The sequence below is a fragment of the Lolium rigidum genome, chromosome 6 (assembly GCF_022539505.1).
Source record: "Lolium rigidum isolate FL_2022 chromosome 6, APGP_CSIRO_Lrig_0.1, whole genome shotgun sequence".
Taxonomy (NCBI): domain Eukaryota; kingdom Viridiplantae; phylum Streptophyta; class Magnoliopsida; order Poales; family Poaceae; genus Lolium; species Lolium rigidum.
In genome coordinates, this window is record NC_061513.1 from 290,200,727 (window position 1) to 290,219,717 (window position 18,991).

The 18,991-nt window shown below is 45.7% G+C and overlaps 3 protein-coding genes across 3 annotated transcripts; 1 reads left to right on the forward strand and 2 right to left on the reverse strand.

Annotated features, from left to right (window-relative positions):
• Window positions 1–696: 696 nt before the first annotated feature.
• Window positions 697–4,870, forward strand: LOC124664350 (probable zinc metalloprotease EGY2, chloroplastic). The gene is made up of 13 exons (XM_047201890.1): window positions 697–948; window positions 1,056–1,154; window positions 1,355–1,450; window positions 1,529–1,600; window positions 1,691–1,744; window positions 1,908–2,015; window positions 2,334–2,408; window positions 2,503–2,608; window positions 2,741–2,834; window positions 3,263–3,416; window positions 3,738–3,945; window positions 4,029–4,189; window positions 4,311–4,870. The coding sequence occupies exons 1-13, from the start codon at window positions 697–699 to the stop codon at window positions 4,563–4,565; spliced, it is 1,734 nt and encodes a 577-aa protein (XP_047057846.1). The 3' UTR covers window positions 4,566–4,870.
• Window positions 4,871–5,052: 182 nt separating this feature from the next.
• LOC124664351 (mucin-5AC-like) lies at window positions 5,053–9,567 on the reverse strand. The gene is made up of 5 exons (XM_047201891.1): window positions 9,357–9,567; window positions 9,111–9,231; window positions 7,305–7,419; window positions 5,641–6,840; window positions 5,053–5,556 (listed from the first exon to the last, which is right to left on the reverse strand). Exons 1-5 carry the CDS (start codon window positions 9,565–9,567, stop codon window positions 5,311–5,313), a joined length of 1,893 nt encoding a protein of 630 aa, XP_047057847.1. The 3' UTR covers window positions 5,053–5,310.
• Window positions 9,568–13,749: 4,182 nt separating this feature from the next.
• Window positions 13,750–16,316, reverse strand: LOC124664352 (12S seed storage globulin 1-like). The gene is made up of 5 exons (XM_047201893.1): window positions 15,989–16,316; window positions 15,594–15,868; window positions 15,296–15,501; window positions 14,284–14,464; window positions 13,750–14,181 (listed from the first exon to the last, which is right to left on the reverse strand). Exons 1-5 carry the CDS (start codon window positions 16,314–16,316, stop codon window positions 13,750–13,752), a joined length of 1,422 nt encoding a protein of 473 aa, XP_047057849.1.
• Between the last annotated feature and the right edge of the window lie 2,675 nt (window positions 16,317–18,991).

Below are 18,991 nucleotides of genomic sequence, written 5' to 3' on the forward strand. Positions count from 1 at the left end.
AAAAAATTGGGAGACCTTGTCGAAGACCTCGTGGAAAAGAAATTATGCTATTGAAACATCGATGCAGCATTTTTCATGCGGTGGTTACAAACGTAAAAAAAGTATCATAGCATTGCAAAAACAGCGATCAAGCAAAACAAATATGATGTTGTACCAAAATCCACTACTAGCTGTAGTAAATCCTCAACCATGACCCAACGCTGAGCGCCGTTTGTGGAAGCCCCGGCCATCGTTGCTAGAAAAACTGAACAACACTTGCTGCATCTTCGTCTCTTCGACCTCCCACTCCCATGTTAGCATCGGCGAAGGTCATTGGTGGCATCTCTACCCTTTGCTGGTAGCATTGGTAACGATCCGTTATCCTTGACTTCGGTCTGCAACACTGAAGGCGAGAGAGCCCATCGTCCTCGGTGCCTATGGTTGACTTCATCAATTTCAATATCGATTGGCTTTCATAGAAGTAGGGTATATGTACATGTTCATAGGAGTGAGTGTAGTATGTTGCTCTTAAAAAAATTGAAATCACCACCATTCGTCATGAATAAAAGTGGAAGTCCAGTTTTGAGATTCGTGCTGGCGCAAAGATCGTGCCCACAGAAAATATCTCTAATTATATTTTCCACCGTTTGACAGAAAGAGATAAGGCGCGCGCTCGTCCTCCCTCTCGACTCCACCGCGACCGTCCTCCCGCCAGCCATGAGTTCTTCTTCTTCTTGCCTGCCGCCGTCGCGGGGTGCGTCGTCGTCGTCGCACGGATGCTGCTGCCACCGCCTCCTCCTCGCGTCCACCTCCCTGCCGGCGACGAGGAGCAGAGGCGCTCGCCTCACTGTCGCTCTCCGGTCCTCCCTCTTACTTCCCGCCGGCCCTCACAGCACGCCAAGGAGCCGAAGAGTCGCATGCAGAGCAGCGGATGAGACTGAGCCTGAGCCTGTGAGCAATGGCGACGAGGTATTCTGTTGCGTTAGGGACGTTATCAAGCTGTCGTAAAATTCTGGAACATTTTTTTTGTAAAGGTACAGAAAGTATTCAGCTTACATTATTTTTCTATCTTCCAGGAGAAAAGAGAGGTTGCAGAAGATGCTTCATCGCCTTCAGTTGACAGTGTTGTTGCAGAACCAAATGCAACTGCAGAGACAGGCTCCAGTGCAGATAACGTACCTGTACCATCCTTATTTTTTACAGTTTTTAAAAATTGAGTCTGAAATGCATTATGCCAAAGTTGTCACCTGCCTTACTTATCAGAGCATCTGCAGTGTGTGGTTTTCTCATGTCTGTCGGGCCTAGGATCCTAGCTAGATGAACAATGAGATTGTGACTGAACTATAATTGTCTAGCTTTCACATGTCCTCACCAGACGAAAGATGAATCCCCGAATGCAGAGCCGCTGAGCATCAGCAACACGCTTCGGAACATCAGCAGATTGACTGGTACTGCAGCCACTGATGCGAAGGTAAGCTCGCGGTAGTAATCATGGCATGGCACTGAGAACTCAACCATGGCATGCCTGACAAAATTCTGTTGAAAACAGGAGCAGGTGGAGGTTGCCGATGTTCAAAACATCGACAAAGATGCTACTGCAGGCACTGACAGCGCTGCACAGGTATGTTCGCAGTAATGAAGTTGACATCACGACAAATTTCACCTCATACACATTGATAATGCAACCATGGCATGTCCGATAAAATAACAGGCACAGGTGGAGCCTGTCGATGTTGCTAGCGGCTCGCCTTTGCCTGGAATGAAGGTAAATGTTTCCGTATTGGTTTCCTCAGTATCTAGTATGTTTATAAGTTCATTGGGACATTAAAAATCAGAGATATGTACTACTTGTTCCTCATAATCTCTATGGCAGAGTGGATATTAAACATAGAATTCTCGTTTACATTTTAAATCTCAATGATCTGCAGCAACAGCTTGAGGAAGCTGTTACTATCCCCAAGGAAACAGTAGACATTCTAAAGGATCAAGTTTTCGGTTTTGACACGTTCTTCGTGACCAGCCATGAGCCGTATGAGGTGAATATCTGACATCTCATGGTTTACCGTTTACCTTCATGTGCATACGTTGGATTTGTGTTACTAATTTCCACTCAAATATCATTTGCAAATTATTTTGTCACTAAATGTCTTTATGAAGATGTACCCATACTGATACCTGGCTACGTGACAAGGCATAAAGTTCAAATATATCAAATTCTCTTAGGAAATATGACCTACCTGTTAAATGATTACGTATATGACTTAAACTCTGATCTGGGATGTCCTCACGTAAATAGATATATAATTTCTCTGAGTAACTAATTGCTATTTACTACCTTCACTTGTGTACATAAGGGAGGAATACTATTCAAGGGGAACTTGCGCGGTGTGCCAGCCATAAGTTTTGAGAAGATCACTACTAGACTAGAGGTAACATGATACTTGAAAAGCCGGTCCTTCTGAAAATCTTATCTTGTACACATGTGAATGTTCTGATCTGTGTACCGTTCCTGGTTATCAACAGAACAAATTTGGTGATGAATTTAGGGTTTTTCTTCTCATCAATCCAGAGGATGAGCAGCCAGTTGTGGTAGTTGTACCTAGGCAGACAGTGGAGCCTGTTACTGGAGGTAATACCTTTTTCGTCGGTGCTCGTTGGTCAGAGTGGTCTAATATTTTTCCTAAGTGTCAGCTGCCTAAATATTTGCATTAGTATGTTGTTGAGCTTGCTGATTCGGTTCTTGGTAAAATTGAATTTTCAGCCGTCCCAGAGTGGGCTGCTGCTGGCGCATTCGGATTAGTTACCGTCCTCACCTTGTTGCTTCGAAATGTACCTGTCCTCCAGGACAACTTGCTGTATGAGGTTTCTCTTTCATTTATTCACCATTTTTCTTTATCCTGTGTTGAACCAAATTGTTCATTTCTTTATACTATGAGAGTTGAGGTATTGATTTCCATTTTCTGTAGTTTGATATCAGTTTAGAATTGCAACATGTGACCTTTGTGTTAAAACAATTTTGAAGTTACAAGGTGGTCAATTGATGTTATACTTTAGACACTAGATATGAGATTAGCAATATGATGCTAAACTTCTATCTTCCTGTCGTGACAAAGCCTTCTTAATACATGTGAAATTTCTATTTCCAATTAAATTGTTTTACATTCTGGTTAATGCGAACAATTTCTGTTGAATTCCTCTAACTTGAAAGAAAACCTGTATATATTTGATAATTTGTGTCGAACACTAGTCAGGTACTATTTTTCACAAGATTTTTCTTCTCCAGATCAACATTTGATAACCCTGAGCTATTGAAAGAAGGACTGTCTGGTGCCCTGGTAACTGGACTCATAGTAGGGGTTCATGAAATTGGACACATCCTTGCTGCTAAGGATGCTGGGGTCAAGCTTTCAGTGCCATATTTTGTTCCTAGCTGGCAGGTAAGTTGCAGGTCTAACTTCAACTAAGGAAAGTTGTCATTTTTTCTAGAAAAGGAAAAAATCTTCCATGATTTCCTTAGTTACCCCAGATTATGAGATAAAGTTGGAAGAGCATGTTAAACTTCATTCTGTTTCTGTTGCGTATTTGACTATTTGTAATTCGAAAGCAGTTTGGTCTTCTGTAACAAGGCACTATCACTGCAGGCCTTCTGTAACAAACATGGGAATATTGGGAGATAGACTGTAGCTTTGACACCAGCATTTCCAACTTATCTAGTGCACCATAATATACGAGTGTCTCATTTTCTCCATTTGCTGTAGATAGGATCTTTTGGTACCATCACCAGAATAGTCAACATTGTCCGCAACCGCGGGGACCTACTGAAGGTAGCAGGCGCTGGACCGATTGCGGGGTACACCCTTGGATTTGCTCTTCTGCTACTCGGCTTCACCTTACCTCCTAGTGATGGCATCGGCATCATCGTAGATCCAGCCGTATTTCATCAATCATTTCTTCTCGGTGGTCTTGGTAAGTGTTTGAACTATGTAAACACGTCATGCTTTTGAATTATGCAAATTGTTCTTAGTTTGAGCCATCTTTCCTTGGTACAGCAAAGCTTATTCTCGGAGATGTTCTAAAAGAAGGGACACAGCTATCCATCAACCCACTGGTTTTATGGGCTTGGGCTGGTCTCCTAATCAATGCCATCAATAGCATCCCTGCAGGAGAGCTCGACGGCGGTCGCATAGCATTCGCCATGTGGGGAAGAAAGGTAAAGAGGGTGCTGCTTAAACAATAAAGCGAGATTAAAGGCTACCTGAAGAACTTATGTGCTTGCTCAGCCTCGGCTTGTGATGCACCCTCTGATGAACCCAAACTTGTCTCTGTGACAGGTATCGTCTCGGCTCAGCAGTGTCACCATCGGATTGCTTGGGCTCTCGTCGCTCTTCAGCGACGTCGCCTTCTACTTTGTGGTGCTCATCTTCTTCCTGCAGCGGGGTCCAATCGCTCCTCTCTCTGAGGAAATAACAGAGCCTGATAATACCTACATCGGCCTTGGCGTCGCCGTTCTGTTCCTGGGGCTCCTGGTCTGCCTGCCCTATCCGTTCCTCTTCGATCCATCGCAAGTTACTGATTTTGACTTCTGAAGAAACAGTTTTGGAACTCTCATAGCTTCTCTTCCAACAGTATCTGTGAGATGGTTATGTCATCTTCATGATAATTCCTTGATCATAATAGCTCCTTGCAGTAGCAAAAATAAAACGCAGGAGTTTTTCTTGTGGTAGCTAGTGTTCACCTTGTACCAGAGTAGAGCAACATAGTCCAGTATTACATTGTTCCGGCTGTACCTGTTATCTGTTCAAATTCTGATGTTCAGTTCATGACAGATTATCTCGACCTTTCTGTAAGTTGATAACTATTGTGCTAATTTCAGAACAGTATTTGCTGTCAATAACATTAACCTAGCAGCCCTAACAATGTGGGATTCTACATTCAGTAAGGTAGGCTACTATAACAGGTGACTCCAATATCATATGCTTCAAAGAAACGGCTAACGAGTTCACATTGCCGATACAGTTCAGACAGAGGGACACGTTTTGGTACCAGCATAGCAAACTGGTTGAAGAAGGAACAGATTAAAGACAGAATCTTCCATATCAATAACAATACAAAGGTCCAGATGATAGTCGAACATAGAGCAGCTACCACATTACATGAATGGATAAATATATGAACCTAAATATATGAACCTACATAGAGCAGCTACCACATTACATAGAGCAGCTCATCAGATCATCTTGGAGATGATCTTCTACACTGCCGCTCTGAACATTTGGAGGTCGTAAGAATTCATCAGTCAGAACTTTATAATAGGACTAGCATAGATGCACCTCATCGTGCATAATGTCCTGCTCTATCGCTGCTGCACAGCTCATCGTCGATGTCAATACTGTCAAAGCACATCAGGTTGTTGTTGACGCTTGGCTCAGAGCTGGCGTTGCTGCTTGTTGCGAGAGGGGAGTCCGATACACTTAGTGGTCTGCCCCTCGTGGATCCCGACCGGGCGCTATGCACAGATGATGCTGGAATGCTCGTCATAAGAGGCCGTAAATTGTTTGGAATGCTGCGCCGAATGTCCTGTGCAAAATTACATCTCAGTTTCAATTTAACTAATGGAGTAATTTTAGGTGTTGGCTAAACAGATGAAAGGGGTGAAATTACCATGTGCCGAAGTGCCATGTCCAGCGACTTTTTTGACAATGACCTGCCGAAGCCAGAGCTGTCTGGAGAATTTAAAGATTTCCCAGACAGACTATTGAGGCTGGATCTTTGATCATCATGTTTCGGAGGAACTAGTCTTCTCATGTTCACTACCCTCTCAACCATCTTATTGCCCATCTGAACTGGGTTCACACTGTCACCTCCGTTAAGATGTGATCTTCTCACTGCCGGCATGGAACTCCCTGAAGGCACACTGCCATTTGAAGTCCTCCCTCTTGAAGGAGAGCAAGACTGGCGTTTTGGTCTACCAGCTGGCCCAGGCTCCACAGAGGAAGATCTGGAACTAGGTGCTCCAGGTCTACCCCGAGTGACAGAGGTTGGTCTTTCTGGTAGTGAAGTCCTCAGATTTGGAGGTGCATCAAGCGAGAAGCCAGGCATTTCAGATGGTTTCCATGGTCTTGATCTGACAGTAGGTGAGCTTCCCCTTGAAGGTGGTGGCGCTGTTGTTGTCGCTGCTGATGCAGAAGTTTTGGGCATTGTAGGTCCTGGTCTGGAGATCGAGGAAGAGCGCACTGGACTGGGCAAGTTACTGTGCTGGGTGGCAGGGGCAGGGGCAGAAGAACGCCTTGTTGGGGTTGATGATCTGGATGCAGGCTTGCTTTGGGCTGGTAAGGAGGGCCTGGACAAAGGTGTAGTTGATCTAGTAGCAGGCATTGATGATCTTGAAGTAGGTGTTGATGATCTGCTAGCAGGTGCTGATGCTCTGCCTGCAGGAACTGATGTCCTGGTGGCACAAGCAGAGCCAGATGTCCTTGATGGAGTTGTTGACCTTGCGGGAGGCTGTGTTGACCTTGCGGGAGGCTGCGTTGACCTTGCTGGAAGCTGTGCTGACCTTGCTGGGGGCTGTGTTGACCTTGCTGCAGGAAGTGTTGACCTGGAAGTGGGTGTTGATGATCTTGGCGCAGTAGGTCCAGTCTTGCCAGGCAGAGTAGCCCGAGAATTAGGTGTTGACGGTCTTGAACCTTTGGACGTAGCGGTCAGTGCAGCACGTCCAGTTGGTGTTGAAGGCCTCGAAGAATTAGATGTAAGCCCCCCAGATGACGATGGCCGACGAATTGTTGCAGCTGAGTTCAAGCTGTTCGACGATGCTGTTCTCAATGGAAGTGTGGCTCTTGGTGGAGGATCTGCATGATTGGCCAGCTATAGTACCATGCAAAAGCAGATAAAAAGGAAATTATTGAAGATAGAACATCAAAATGGTTATAAGTAAACATCATGCGTATAGAAAGCAGCTACCCCAAAACCAGATTCTAAAGGTCTTGTTAACAACAGTAACAACTAATTACCAACTGTACAGATATATACATGTCAAAATCTGCATACAAATACATTATAAAGTTATGAGACAACAAAGTACTATCTTTGAGATAAATCTATGGATAGCTTATCTGCATGAAAATCGAAATAATTCAAAACATAAACTGAAGTAGTATATACTCATATACTCTCGTATACTCTAACATGGTGCACAGATTCAGTTACATCATATCAGTTTGTATCGGCCATGAGAAGAAGTTTGTTGAATTATGTGAATAGCTGAAAAATATTCACCACAGTAGGTAATCATGTAGAAACCAAGTAATACTCAGGTTCCATTTGCTCACCCTAGATTTTAAGGCAGCTTGGCGAGTCTTTGGTGATCCAGTTTGGCTCACTGGAGACCTTTTCGGTGCAGCTTCATGAGACGGGAATAGTGGAGTTCCTGGTGGAGTGAGAAGCCTGAAAGTGAACAGATTCATTGTCAGGAAAGCCAGATAAGTACTCTGAAACTGCAGCCCAACACTGGTCTCTAACTAAAATGTACGGTGTGGCAGAATGAACTTGAAAAGGTAGGCAACAAGCATATCAAAATCTGTAACATTCTAGTTGGATCTGTGAAGACTTCAGAAGCCATCATATGGTGCTTGATTAACTTAGCATAAAAATAAATATCAAAATAAAGTGTTAAGACCATATTCACTGACGAGTAAAATGTTCTGTGGTGGCATTCATGTAGCAACAGAACTATTTATATCATGCATAGGATGAAAGAGATGGACACTAAATAGCGGGTTTATAAAATGTCGCTTGAATCCATTTCATGACTCCCTGTTACTAATCAGTATATAGTTCCATCAATCAAATTCACATAGCAAACCAAGACAGATATCATGTGAACTTGTTCCATAGTCCACCTGCCACCTACCAACCAAGCAATCCAATAGTCCTCTTAACAAAAAGAATATGTTTTAAATGATAACATGGCTTCCTAGAGACCTAACGCTCACACAACTACTAACACGCTAATGATTGAACAGGCATTAAGGACAAAAACATAGCAAACAAGTCAAGCCACACCAATCAAATCTACTAGGGCTAAGATAAGTAGCTTGTAGGTGCCAAGTTAGAAAAACCTGAAAATATCTATCTTGCCAATCGCTTAGAATCCAAGATGATTAGACACCGTTCTTTTTCTCTATTTCGTTGGCTAATCCACGTTGCAACTTTATGCGACCCATGAGTTGTAATATACTTACTATTACTTTGCAACAAAGAAAGCCGTGTGATGCAGAGGCTGGGGCTACACTCCCCTATTCAGAAAAAAAAAATCATCGTACAAAAAAGCAGCAAAATCACAGAAAGCTCACCGCATCATGGTCGCCCTAACTAGTTAACCATTAACCGACCAAAAAAGCAAAGAGAAAAAACTGGGGCAAATTGACAACTCCACAAACAGAGCTCTGGAAGATCTTGCAATCGCATCTCCATCCAGATAGCACGCCCTACTGCGCAATGAGTAAAATAAAAAAAAGACAGCTTAATTACCACACATTATCGACGAAAGAAGTAGTGGCTAGGGTCAACAAGGGAGCCAACTGCTACCTCCCACAACCACCTTTCTAACAACAACAGGTAAACTGTAACCAACAACACTGAATTGGGGCAAAAGACAAAGCTTTATGGCTTGGCATTAAAACTCTGCAGGGTGGAGGCGGCAACAGAAGCTGAAAGCACATATTACTGCAACCCCAAAATCTTATAAGATCTCTACACATTAACTCGAAATACACAGTGGTAGCACATTAAATTAGCTGCCAATTGAAGTATGGGGGCCTCAGCTAAGACTATCTTGAACATAGCTCCTGAATAAGGTCACTGCATGTCAGGAGTTTCTCCCACTCGTGCGGAGACATACATGCATCAGACCAAAGCAAACACTGCATTTATAGACAGTTCAAACTTCAGAGTGCCAGCACCAAGCAACGAACAGCCCAAGAACAAAAACGAAAGTTGAATTCAGTTCACAATGGGAGGAGTTCAAATTAGCTCCAGCCTTGTCTGCCGTAGGCATTGACAAGTTGATACCTCGTCACCGGGCAATCAGAACAGCACGGAATCATCAGATTGCGTCAGTGAAAGGCAGCACCTACCAGTCGTAGTCGTTCTTGTCGCCGGCGTCGGAGTGGAGGAAGTCGTCGGCCCCGCCGGGCGCCCTCCGGAACCCGCCGCCCATCCTGTACCCCGCCGGCGCCGGCGCCGGCGCCCGGGGCTCTGCGCCATAAACCCAGACCGTGTAAGCTAGGGTTTTCGCCCCCACATAAGAACAGAACAGCACAGCAGGAGCAGAGGAAACGGGCACGGGTTGAGTGGGAAATCTCGGAGCTTTCTCTTCTTACCGGTGTGCGGGGGCGGCGGCGGGGGAGGGTCGAGCAGCAGCAGCCCGTCGTCGTCCCCGGCGGCGTCCCCGTCGAGGAGCAGGTCGGCCTCCTGGCCGCGGCGGCGGCGCATCTGGAGGAAGAGCGCCAGCTCCTCGTCCTTCTCCCGGATGACCGCGCCCAGCGTCCTCCCCGCCCCCGCGCCGCCCTCCGCCATGGCCACCCGCTGCATCGCTTCGATCCGCGCGCGCGTGCGCGTCACTCCGCCGCCGCCATTGCTTTTGGGGCTGGGCAGGGGCTCCTCTTCCCGCCGAGATCTAGCGCGCCGTGGCGGCTCCTGCAGCAGCGGGGATTGTGGCCCGTGAGCGAGCGAGCTGAGGAGCAGCAGTGAGAGTGAAGCAACGGCAGTGAGTGGGCGAGGAGCAAGAAAGGGCTCTGCTTTGAGCTACCTGGTGTGGATGGAGCTGTCTGCGAGTTTGAATTGGGTGGAGATTAATTACTGAGAGGATGTCGACTGATTAAATATTTTTTGAGGGGGGCTGATTAATTGATAAAGTAATTAGCGTTTGAAATCCATTGTGTTTTTGAAATAGCCGTGGGGAGGAGTGAAGCGAGTGGACCTGGACTGCTGCTGTGTTTAATCTGGTCTGTGGGGATGCTATGTGCACACTGTGCAGCGACAGTGAAGTGAAGGCATCTCGAACCCATTTGTCCCCAAGCAGGTTTGAATCAAACTATATTCTTGAAAACTAAGACGGTCTCCGTGGATTAGTGATGAGTATAGATTTCTTGGAAACTAAGACGGTCTCTGGATTAGTGATGAAACAGGATTTGACCCCGCCCCGTTTTATTGTAAGGCAACAACTGGTCAATTTGATATAAGGTAATGAGGAAACCTTTTTACAAAGCAAGCAAAAGAAGAAGAAAAAAAAGGATCATGCCGCAGCCGAGTCCATAGAATCGGACTAGGGTTTTCACCCAAAACTCTCGAACGGAGAGGGACCCATAGCAGCACCCCCCAACAGGGACGCGGCACCCAAAGGCATCGATGCCACCGCCGTTGCGCAAAGCTTTCGCTCAGAACCTCACCCATGCCACCCAATGGTTGTCCAAACAACCCAACGGGTGGACCATAGCCACTAGCTCAAGGTCTTCGGATCTATATCTAGGAGTCACCACCACGTAGACGACAACACCAGGAACATCCGACGTCCCTTCGCTCGTTGGTCATACAACCAAAAGGAGGTGCCGCCACCGCTGCAACATTGTCCATCAAAGAGCCAACTTGGATCCTCTCTATCCGGGGCCACCGCATCGGCATCCAAGCCCGGTCTCTTGGAGGTATGCTTGTGCAAATCTGAAACCGTTCAGCTAGTACCTAGTTTATTTTCTTTCGCATATTCAATCTCAACTTTGGAGCTAGTACAAAATTTTGAACTGACCCAAGCCGGCCAAACCAACCAAACGGTGTTTGCACATGCTTATTTGGAGGCATGTCCAATCCATTTTCTCCCCACCCCAAAATTCGAATATGTGGGGATGCAGACCAGGATCGATTAATTGTGGTCGGCGATGAACCTTTTTTTACGGGGACGCTGAACCTTGACCTTTGCATTTTTGACTTTTTTTTGAAAGAGAGCTTTATAGATCATATTGATTCACGATGATTACAATCCGCATAGGGAAGCAGCAAGCTCTCCAATTGAACTATCGAGATCATTCCTAAATATAGCTGATCTGGCTAACTTTGCGGCATCAGCAACCCTATTGTGGATCTGTCTTGGTCCTTTGCATTGAGCGCATTGACCACGGCCGAGCAGTCCGATTCCACTATCACCTGAGAGCATCTCCAGTCGCGTCTCCCAAACCGTCCCCCAAACCGCGCCGGATCGAGCGTTTGGGGGACGTGTTTCGTTCGTGCCGCGTTTGGGGGACGTCGCTCCCCAGCCGCGTCCCCCAAACGCCGCCCCCAAACATTTAAAATAATTTTTCCGGCATTTTTATTTCAATTTCCACAAACTAATACATAATTTGGAACGTGGTTTACACGAAAACACAGTTTGGAACATGGTTTTCCACAAACTAATACATAGTTTGAACCATGGTGGACACAAATATAAAATATTGCAAATAAACTAAACCTAACTAGGCCGTGCATCGAAGGTTTCGTGTGTTCGCCGCTAAGAAAGAACACTCGAGGGCACACCCGATCACCTAAACTCGGAAAATCCAGCGGGAGGATGGTGCCCTTGTTGGTTCTACCGATGAGGCGAACGAGCAGAAACCTCCGTGCACGTATTCGCTGCGAAGAAACAACACTCATTCGGTCGTCCTCCTCGTCGGTGCTCGTCGTCGTCCCTGTCGACGTGGTAGTCCCGGAGGCGGCGCCTCTCGTCGAAGACCTTGACGCTCATGTCCCCGTTGCCGAAGTAGGAGAACACGAGGATGAAGCCGGCTTGGAGGCCGTGGTGGCGCGCGAACTTCTCCCAGCCCGATGTTGAAGTACATCTTGCGCGCGCGTCGTAGATCGCCTTGACGATCCACCGGCGATAGCCGCACGAATGCTCCCGCAGATGCATCGTGCGCGGGCGTACGCCGCCGACGTACTCGGCGAAGGAGTCCGGCAGCCTCGGATGCCGCGCGGGTCGCCCTTGAGGACGTGGACGAACTCGAACAGGACGTCCGGCTCCACGTCCATCTCCGACGATGATGAAGGCGGCGGCGTGGAAGGCGACGGCGAGCGTTCAGCTATGCCGCGGCCACGACCACGACCACGGCCGCGGCCGCGAGGTCCGCCTCTACCAGACATAGCGTCGAGTCTTGTTGAGAGATGGTGGCGGCTAGGGTTTGGGAGAGAGGCGCTAGGGTTTGTGTGTGAGAGGGACGATGAGAGGCGCCCCTTTTTATAGGCCGGAGGGAGGCGGAGGAGCGGTGGCGCTCATTAACGCCGGCACGCAGAGCTAGGCGCGACGGGACGCGTCGCCGCGCCCTCTGCGGGAACTTCACCGTCGCTGCGCGCCAATAACTTCCGTCGCGAGGTAGGCGACGGTTAGGTTTAAATTAATTGTGCCGCCGACGGGTCGGCCCCGCCACTCCCCGCCTCGCTTTCGCGTGTCCGGCGTCCCCGGTGCGTCCCCTGTGGGACGGGGACGGGCTCGGGGCGCCGGACACCGAATGGGGGCGCGCCGGACAAAAAAGGGCTTTGGGGGACGCGGCTGAAACGCTTTTTTTTTGTCCGGCGCGCCCCAAATCCCTTTGGGGGACGGTTTTGGGGACGCGACTGGAGATGCTCTGAGTAGGCAAGTTATAGAGGACGAGCTTGATGCCGTGATGCACCGCCCATGCTTCAGTTTCTTCCGCATCTTCACATCGTGGAAGCATGCTGCAAGCAGCAGCCAGCAGTACAGCGCCGTCACCGTCCTTGGCAACCATTTGTCGAAAAAAGAAATGCCAGCACTGCCAGGCTTGTCACTGTCAAAGAAGGAGCCGTCCCGTCGACGTTGAGCTTGATCCAGTCCTTGGCCGGAGCGGACCAGTCGTGAGACAGAGGCTGCTCGCAGGGTAACTTGCAGGTGAGCCCTGCTTCAGTGCTCCCCTAACCGAAATTGAGGGGTCATATTCTGTTTTTTTTCCCTACATTAGCAGTCCATGTATACTCGTCTGTATACCATTTTATATGTGGTGCTTTTACGGTTCATATTGCATCACGCACGCACATGCCATTACAAGTACGCCATACATACACGATTGACTCGTACAAGATAACGCGGGTCATACGAGACTGTACATGTCACGTATATGTCAGATTTAGTGACATTACGATCGTGCCCCCGTTTATGAAGAATTATGAGAAGATCTCCACCACCTTGTATTTGACGCTCCCAGAATTTTTCCAAAAGAGAAACACCGGAGCAGAAGTGCTTGCAGGTAGGGGAAGGAAGTCCTTTGCCTTTGTGATCGATCGCCATCAGAGGGAGCTAACTGACATGCTGTCTTGCTGGTAAGTCTGAAGGAAAGATACAGAGTAGGCAATTGAGGCATCTCCTTTCTGTTGGAAGGCACGATCGTTTGTGCCAGGGACGCCACAGCAGGAGGAGGGTTCTAGGCTTCTTGCTCTAGAGTAAGATATGCGGGATCTTGCGTATTCCGCATCGGCAACACTACCTCCAACCAAAACAGGCACCTTTAATTGGAGGGACCTTGGTTTTCCGAAAAGTCCATTTAGCTCTCCAGTACTCCATGCATGCTTTTACGATTTTGTTAGAAAATATAGAAATACAAGACACAAACAAATAATATATCAAGACAAACATTTTATTTAGATAAACATCTACGGGACACCAAGTTACACACCGGTAACACCATTATTTCAATATACTAGCTATCATCATACTCCTTAATTCACTCTTCTGCCTTACTTATCGACGAGACGACGACCCGACACCTCATCCTCCTCTCCGGAAGCCTGGGAGCTGGCCCCTTTAGGAGTGAATGCACCCAACTCTTCTCCCCTATTGTTTTTGAGGTTTCGGGCATCCTGCCTGGAAATACGGTATGCATTCGCAAGCACATCAACAGGCAAGGCGCTCAAGATGGAGTTCTTTCCCGCGACGTGACTAACCATCGAGTTCGCGTTGGTGTTGAATGATATATATTGGCATCCTTCACGCTCTGCCTTTTTGAGGACAACAAAGTGTTGTGGTATGATTAGCAGCTGCCCTTGGCGAAGGCGGTCATTGAATACAGTCTGACCATGGTTATTGACGACCTGAACCCGAGCATGTCCTTGGATCATGTACACGACGCTGTGTGCATTAATGTTCCAGAATGGTGAAAGAATAGCATTCTGCGATAAAATATATTTGTATACTATATCATTAACCATGGATTATGAAGCTTAAAATATCAAAGAATGGGATAGTGCATCGAAATGCAGCATCATACGTACCTGATATAGATTTACTCTTGTAGCACTCATTTGCACAATGTTAAGGATGGGGAAATTATTGCCGTTGACACGTGTTATCCTGCCAGCACGTGGGTTATACGTGTCGGCACTTTGGGGGCTTTCGACGTTTAGCGTTGCCTTTAATGAGCAAACATTCTCCTCAAGACCATTGAAACTTTTGACCGTTGAGTGTCCTACAGGGCATTGAGTTGATTGGCCCGGATATTGAGTTGATTGCACTTCGGGGTATTGAGTTGATTGTCCTGGATATTGAGTTGATTGTCCTTGCGGGTATTGGGTTGATTGTCCTCCGGGGTATTGGGTTGATTGCCCTTGTGGATATTGAGTTGATTGCCCTTCGGGGTATTGAGTTGATTGCCCTTGTGGATATTGAGTTGATTGTCCTTGTGGGTATTGGGTTGATTGCCCCTGTGGATACTGAGTTGATTGCCCTTCGGGGTATTGAGTTGATTGTCCTGGATATTGAGTTGATTGTCCTTGCGGGTATTGGGTTGATTGCCCTTGTGGATATTGAGTTGATTGTCCTTGTGGGTATTGGGTTGATTGCCCTTCGGGGTATTGAGTTGATTGTCCTGGATATTGAGTTGATTGTCCTTGCGGGTATTGGGTTGATTGCCCTTCGGGGTATTGGGTTGATTGCCCTTGTGGATATTGAGTTGATTGCCCTTGTGGATATTGAGTTGATTGCACTTTGGGGTATTGAGTTGATTGTCCTGGATATTGAGTTGATTGTCCTTGAGGGTATTGGGTTGATTGCCCTTCAGGGTATTGAGTTGATTGTCCTTGCGGGTATTGGGTTGATTGTCCTTGTGGATATTGAGTTGATTGCCCTTCGGGGTATTGAGTTGATTGCCCTTGTGGATATTGAGCTGATTGCCCTTCAGGGTATTGAGTTGATTGTCCTGGATATTGAGCTGATTGCCCTTCCGGGTATTGGGTTGTTTGTCCTTCCCGATGTTGAATTGGTTGGTATACTTGCTGCTCTCCTTGTCCTTGTTGGGACACAATGGGCTTCAAGAATTGAAGGCCTTGACGCACACGAATTATCTCACCTCTTTGATCATTTTGATTCTGAATCCTTTGTGCTGCTTGTTGACTGATACCGAGGGCTTCACTAAGAATTTGAATGCTGAATCCATTGAATATGTTTTGTTCGGACTGTTGCCCTCTATTATTGTTCCCAGCCAACAAGAATTCCTGAAATTTTATATTGATGAAGTAAAAAAAAGTTCAATAATATTCCACTAATATATATTTTTAAATAATATTTAGAACAGATCTATAGTTACCTTTTGTATAGGTTCAAGTTGATTAGCATTGTTGTTTACGTCAAAGACATAAACAGCTACAATAGGTGCATCACCATCATTGTAGCTCCAATGTACAATACCAGCGGGCAGAGCAACAACATCTCCTTGTTTGAAGCTATGAACTCTCTGGTGCTCATCCGTAAACTTCTGGCTTCGAGTTTGATCCTGGGAAAACTGCCCTTGACCAAACGGTTGAAACTCTTGTTGGAAGGTCGCTGGGCATCCAGGGAAATTCAACCCTATAACGCCCTTACCTAAAATAAAACTTGTTTGGATTAATATTTTAAAAAGATTGATGCTGATGTAAATTGGGCACATCATAACTCCTAGTGTAGTATAATAATGCAATTGTCATATTCAATTCAGACACCAACCTTGAAGGATGTACACCAAGGCATGAGCATTGTGGTATTGAGGCAGCAAGAGGCCTCGAGGCTCAATAACACGACGGATGACGGATACACCAGTACAACGAAACTGTTCATTATGCTCATCAAAATACTCGGTGACACTAGCTTCCGACCGCACTTTCTGTAGTGGTTCAAATGCTTGCAGCTTATCAAATTTGCACCCTCTCGAACCTCCTTGTCTAGAGCTTTGCCACAAAGTAAAGCTCTGTCCGAATAGCTGAGCCATAGATCCATGGCACAAGAGGAACATGCAAAAGTAAAACAAAACAGATGGAAAACTGGTAGTTGCCATGACTGCTTGAAGAGATTGGAGAAGGTTGGTTGATGCTAGTTTGGTGAATGTGAGCTAGTTTTTATAGCCAGAAAAAGTAGCTTAAGATGATCATGACATAGAGAAGAAGATATACATGATGACTCACATGGCTTAAATTGTGAGTAGATATAACTTTGCCTAAAAAGTTATGTGTTGCTTTTCACCTACAACTAATTCTAACTTAGGACAGCACCACCTTCTAGATAGAAACAATTCTTTGACATTATGTGAGGACTAATCAACATATAATATTACTTGTACTTTCTACAACTATATTTTGGCCACTTATGACTCCTTTTGTGGTTTGTTTGCGTTTTGGTATATGCACACAAAACATGTATATGGATGCATTCGGTCATGTGGCAAAATTTTCATGACTTGTGTCTATCCATATATCATCGGGAGTAAAGTTGATTAGCCATGTCTATGTGAACAAAAAATCTGGTCCATGCACAACAACATGTAATTGGATGCATGTGGCCACGAGGGTAAATTCCTATGACTTGTGTCTATCTATATATCATAGAGAGTAAAGTGGATGAGTCATGTCCATGTCAACAAAAGATAGAAATGTAGGATCTGTAATCCACGTAAGCAGATAAAATGATATGGGGTATACAAAAAAATTGTTGTTGAAGCTATGCCGTATAGAAATGTGATGCAAACATATATTTGTTGGGTTGTGAGTCCAATATGTAGCTCCATATCCATTTAGACCGTCTTAAAGATTCTTCAATGGCTAGGATTAGGCTGCTCAAAGCCTAAAAATCTTCACAACAAGTACTTATTCCCATCGAATACTAGCATGCCTTCTATTACGTTTTCTAAATAATTAATTAATATACATAAATCACAAGATACGCTCAAACCTCATCGCCATGTTTCGATGAGTACTAGCGTGACGATGGAGCGACGTCGTCGTCACGTATGAACAATATAATGGACCCTTTGTTGACTCAGATGTCACGTATGACGTATCACCTCCTCAATTTAGTTTCTAAAAAAATATTTTTAATTACTGGAGCATTTGTTGACTCACATGTCTCATCTAACTGATACAAAACAAATAGGATCCGCAGCTGGCAATTTGAGCGAGTGGCAGGGAAATTCTAGAGCTCTGGTACCAAATTGTGACGACTAGATCTAGAGGCGATCTAATCGTACGAACAGGAAATGCAATTTCAATGGAATTGAGATGAGAAAAGCAGCGGGATGAGGAGGAGCAGAGAAGGAAGATGAGACAGGAGAGTTCCAGTTTCTATTTTACAGGATGCATTTACAGTAGGCAGTTGGGGTTTAATCTCTGTCGTTCACTCACGTGTTGGGCAGCAAGCGGCAGCTAACACTCACACCCGGCCCACGCCCACTGCATATCAACACAGCAACGATTAGTTGTCCCTCGATGTTAAAAAAAAAGTTATCCCTCGGGAAAAAAGCAACCATTAGTCAAGTTCAGTACAAACTAGGGTTGAAAATGAAACGGAAACGGACGGAAACATGCTTTATCATTTTTGTTTCCCTCTATCTTGTCGGAATCGAAAATGGAATCGGAAACCCCGAAAAGGAATATGAAAACGAAAATTATCGGATATGAATACAGAACGGATACGTAGCGGATATGTTACGAAAACAGATATTTGCCACAACACAATGCGGCATAATACCTTGATTTGTAGACTGAAAGACACACATAAATAAAAATAATAATAAGACAAGATATATAATTTAACTTCTACAAGAGCCAATTCAACATAAAGTAACACACATAGTTTAACGGCCGTATGCAATTATACAAAGTGATTATGGTTAGAGTAATTAGTGAACTTGATACATGGTCAAGCCTAGTTTCATGTGTAAATATAGGCCTACTAAATGCACAGGCCACTCTAGGTTATATTTCCGCAAACTTTCCATATTTATTTTTCAGAATTTCCTCCGCCGTTTCCCGACGGAAAGGGATCCCTCGTTTTCTTTTCTGTTTCCATTTATGGTTTGTCCGTTTCCGTTTCTTTTCCTCCAAATACTGCTTCCTTTTCCGTATTTAGCCTTTCATTTTTTTTCTTCGAAAACAGAAGGAAAGTTTCCCTTTCATTTTCAACCCTAGTACAAACCTAGCTGTTCTGTTCATGATCCTTCACCCACCAAAAAAACACAATAATTCTTGGACACCGAGAAAGAAAATAACCATTTTCAGCCACCATTTATTAGCACACCAAAACACTTTGCTCCTGATTATGCCGATTTAGGAACAACATAGACTGACGGATTTAACGTTTCGTCAACCGTCTCGGAAAGAGCGATCAGGAGGCGACCGCGGCAGTTCCTAGCCGCCTCCCATCGATTTGCCCCAAGTCTGTGGACTTCGGGCCACGGAGGAGGGGTGGATATGGTTTTCGTCGACGGGAGGGCTCCATTTTCTGGTTTTAGGTTGAAGGTTTGGTGGGGCGGCGCTTAGGTGGTGGCGGCGACGTCTTCTCCAATAAAGTCTCCTCGGCTTCACCCCCATCTCGTCAGCGATGTCGAGAAGCTTGTGGGAGTTGTGTGGTTCTTGAGGACCTTTTTTTGGCTGGGAGGATCTTCATGGAGCTTCATCGATGGTTATTCTTTCTTCCTTATCTATGGGGCAGATGTGATCTTCTTAACCAATTCGGTGA

Excerpts from the sequence above, each read along its gene's own strand:
- LOC124664350 (XM_047201890.1), top strand. The coding sequence starts at position 697 with ATGAGTTCTTCTTCTTCTTGCCTGCCGCCGTCGCGGGGTGCGTCGTCG. Across the intron at positions 1,451-1,528 it reads CTGCAGCCACTGATGCGAAG|GAGCAGGTGGAGGTTGCCGA; the intron begins GTAAGCTCGCGG and ends TGTTGAAAACAG. Across the intron at positions 2,016-2,333 it reads CCAGCCATGAGCCGTATGAG|GGAGGAATACTATTCAAGGG; the intron begins GTGAATATCTGA and ends TGTGTACATAAG.
- LOC124664351 (XM_047201891.1), bottom strand. The coding sequence starts at position 9,567 with ATGCAGCGGGTGGCCATGGCGGAGGGCGGCGCGGGGGCGGGGAGGACG. Across the intron at positions 9,232-9,356 it reads GCCGCCGCCCCCGCACACCG|AGCCCCGGGCGCCGGCGCCG; the intron begins GTAAGAAGAGAA and ends TTTATGGCGCAG. Across the intron at positions 7,420-9,110 it reads GACAAGAACGACTACGACTG|GCTTCTCACTCCACCAGGAA; the intron begins GTAGGTGCTGCC and ends GTTCACTTTCAG.
- LOC124664352 (XM_047201893.1), bottom strand. The coding sequence starts at position 16,316 with ATGGCAACTACCAGTTTTCCATCTGTTTTGTTTTACTTTTGCATGTTC. Across the intron at positions 15,869-15,988 it reads CTTGGTGTACATCCTTCAAG|GTAAGGGCGTTATAGGGTTG; the intron begins GTTGGTGTCTGA and ends GTTTTATTTTAG. Across the intron at positions 14,182-14,283 it reads CAAGAGTAAATCTATATCAG|AATGCTATTCTTTCACCATT; the intron begins GTACGTATGATG and ends ATTTTATCGCAG.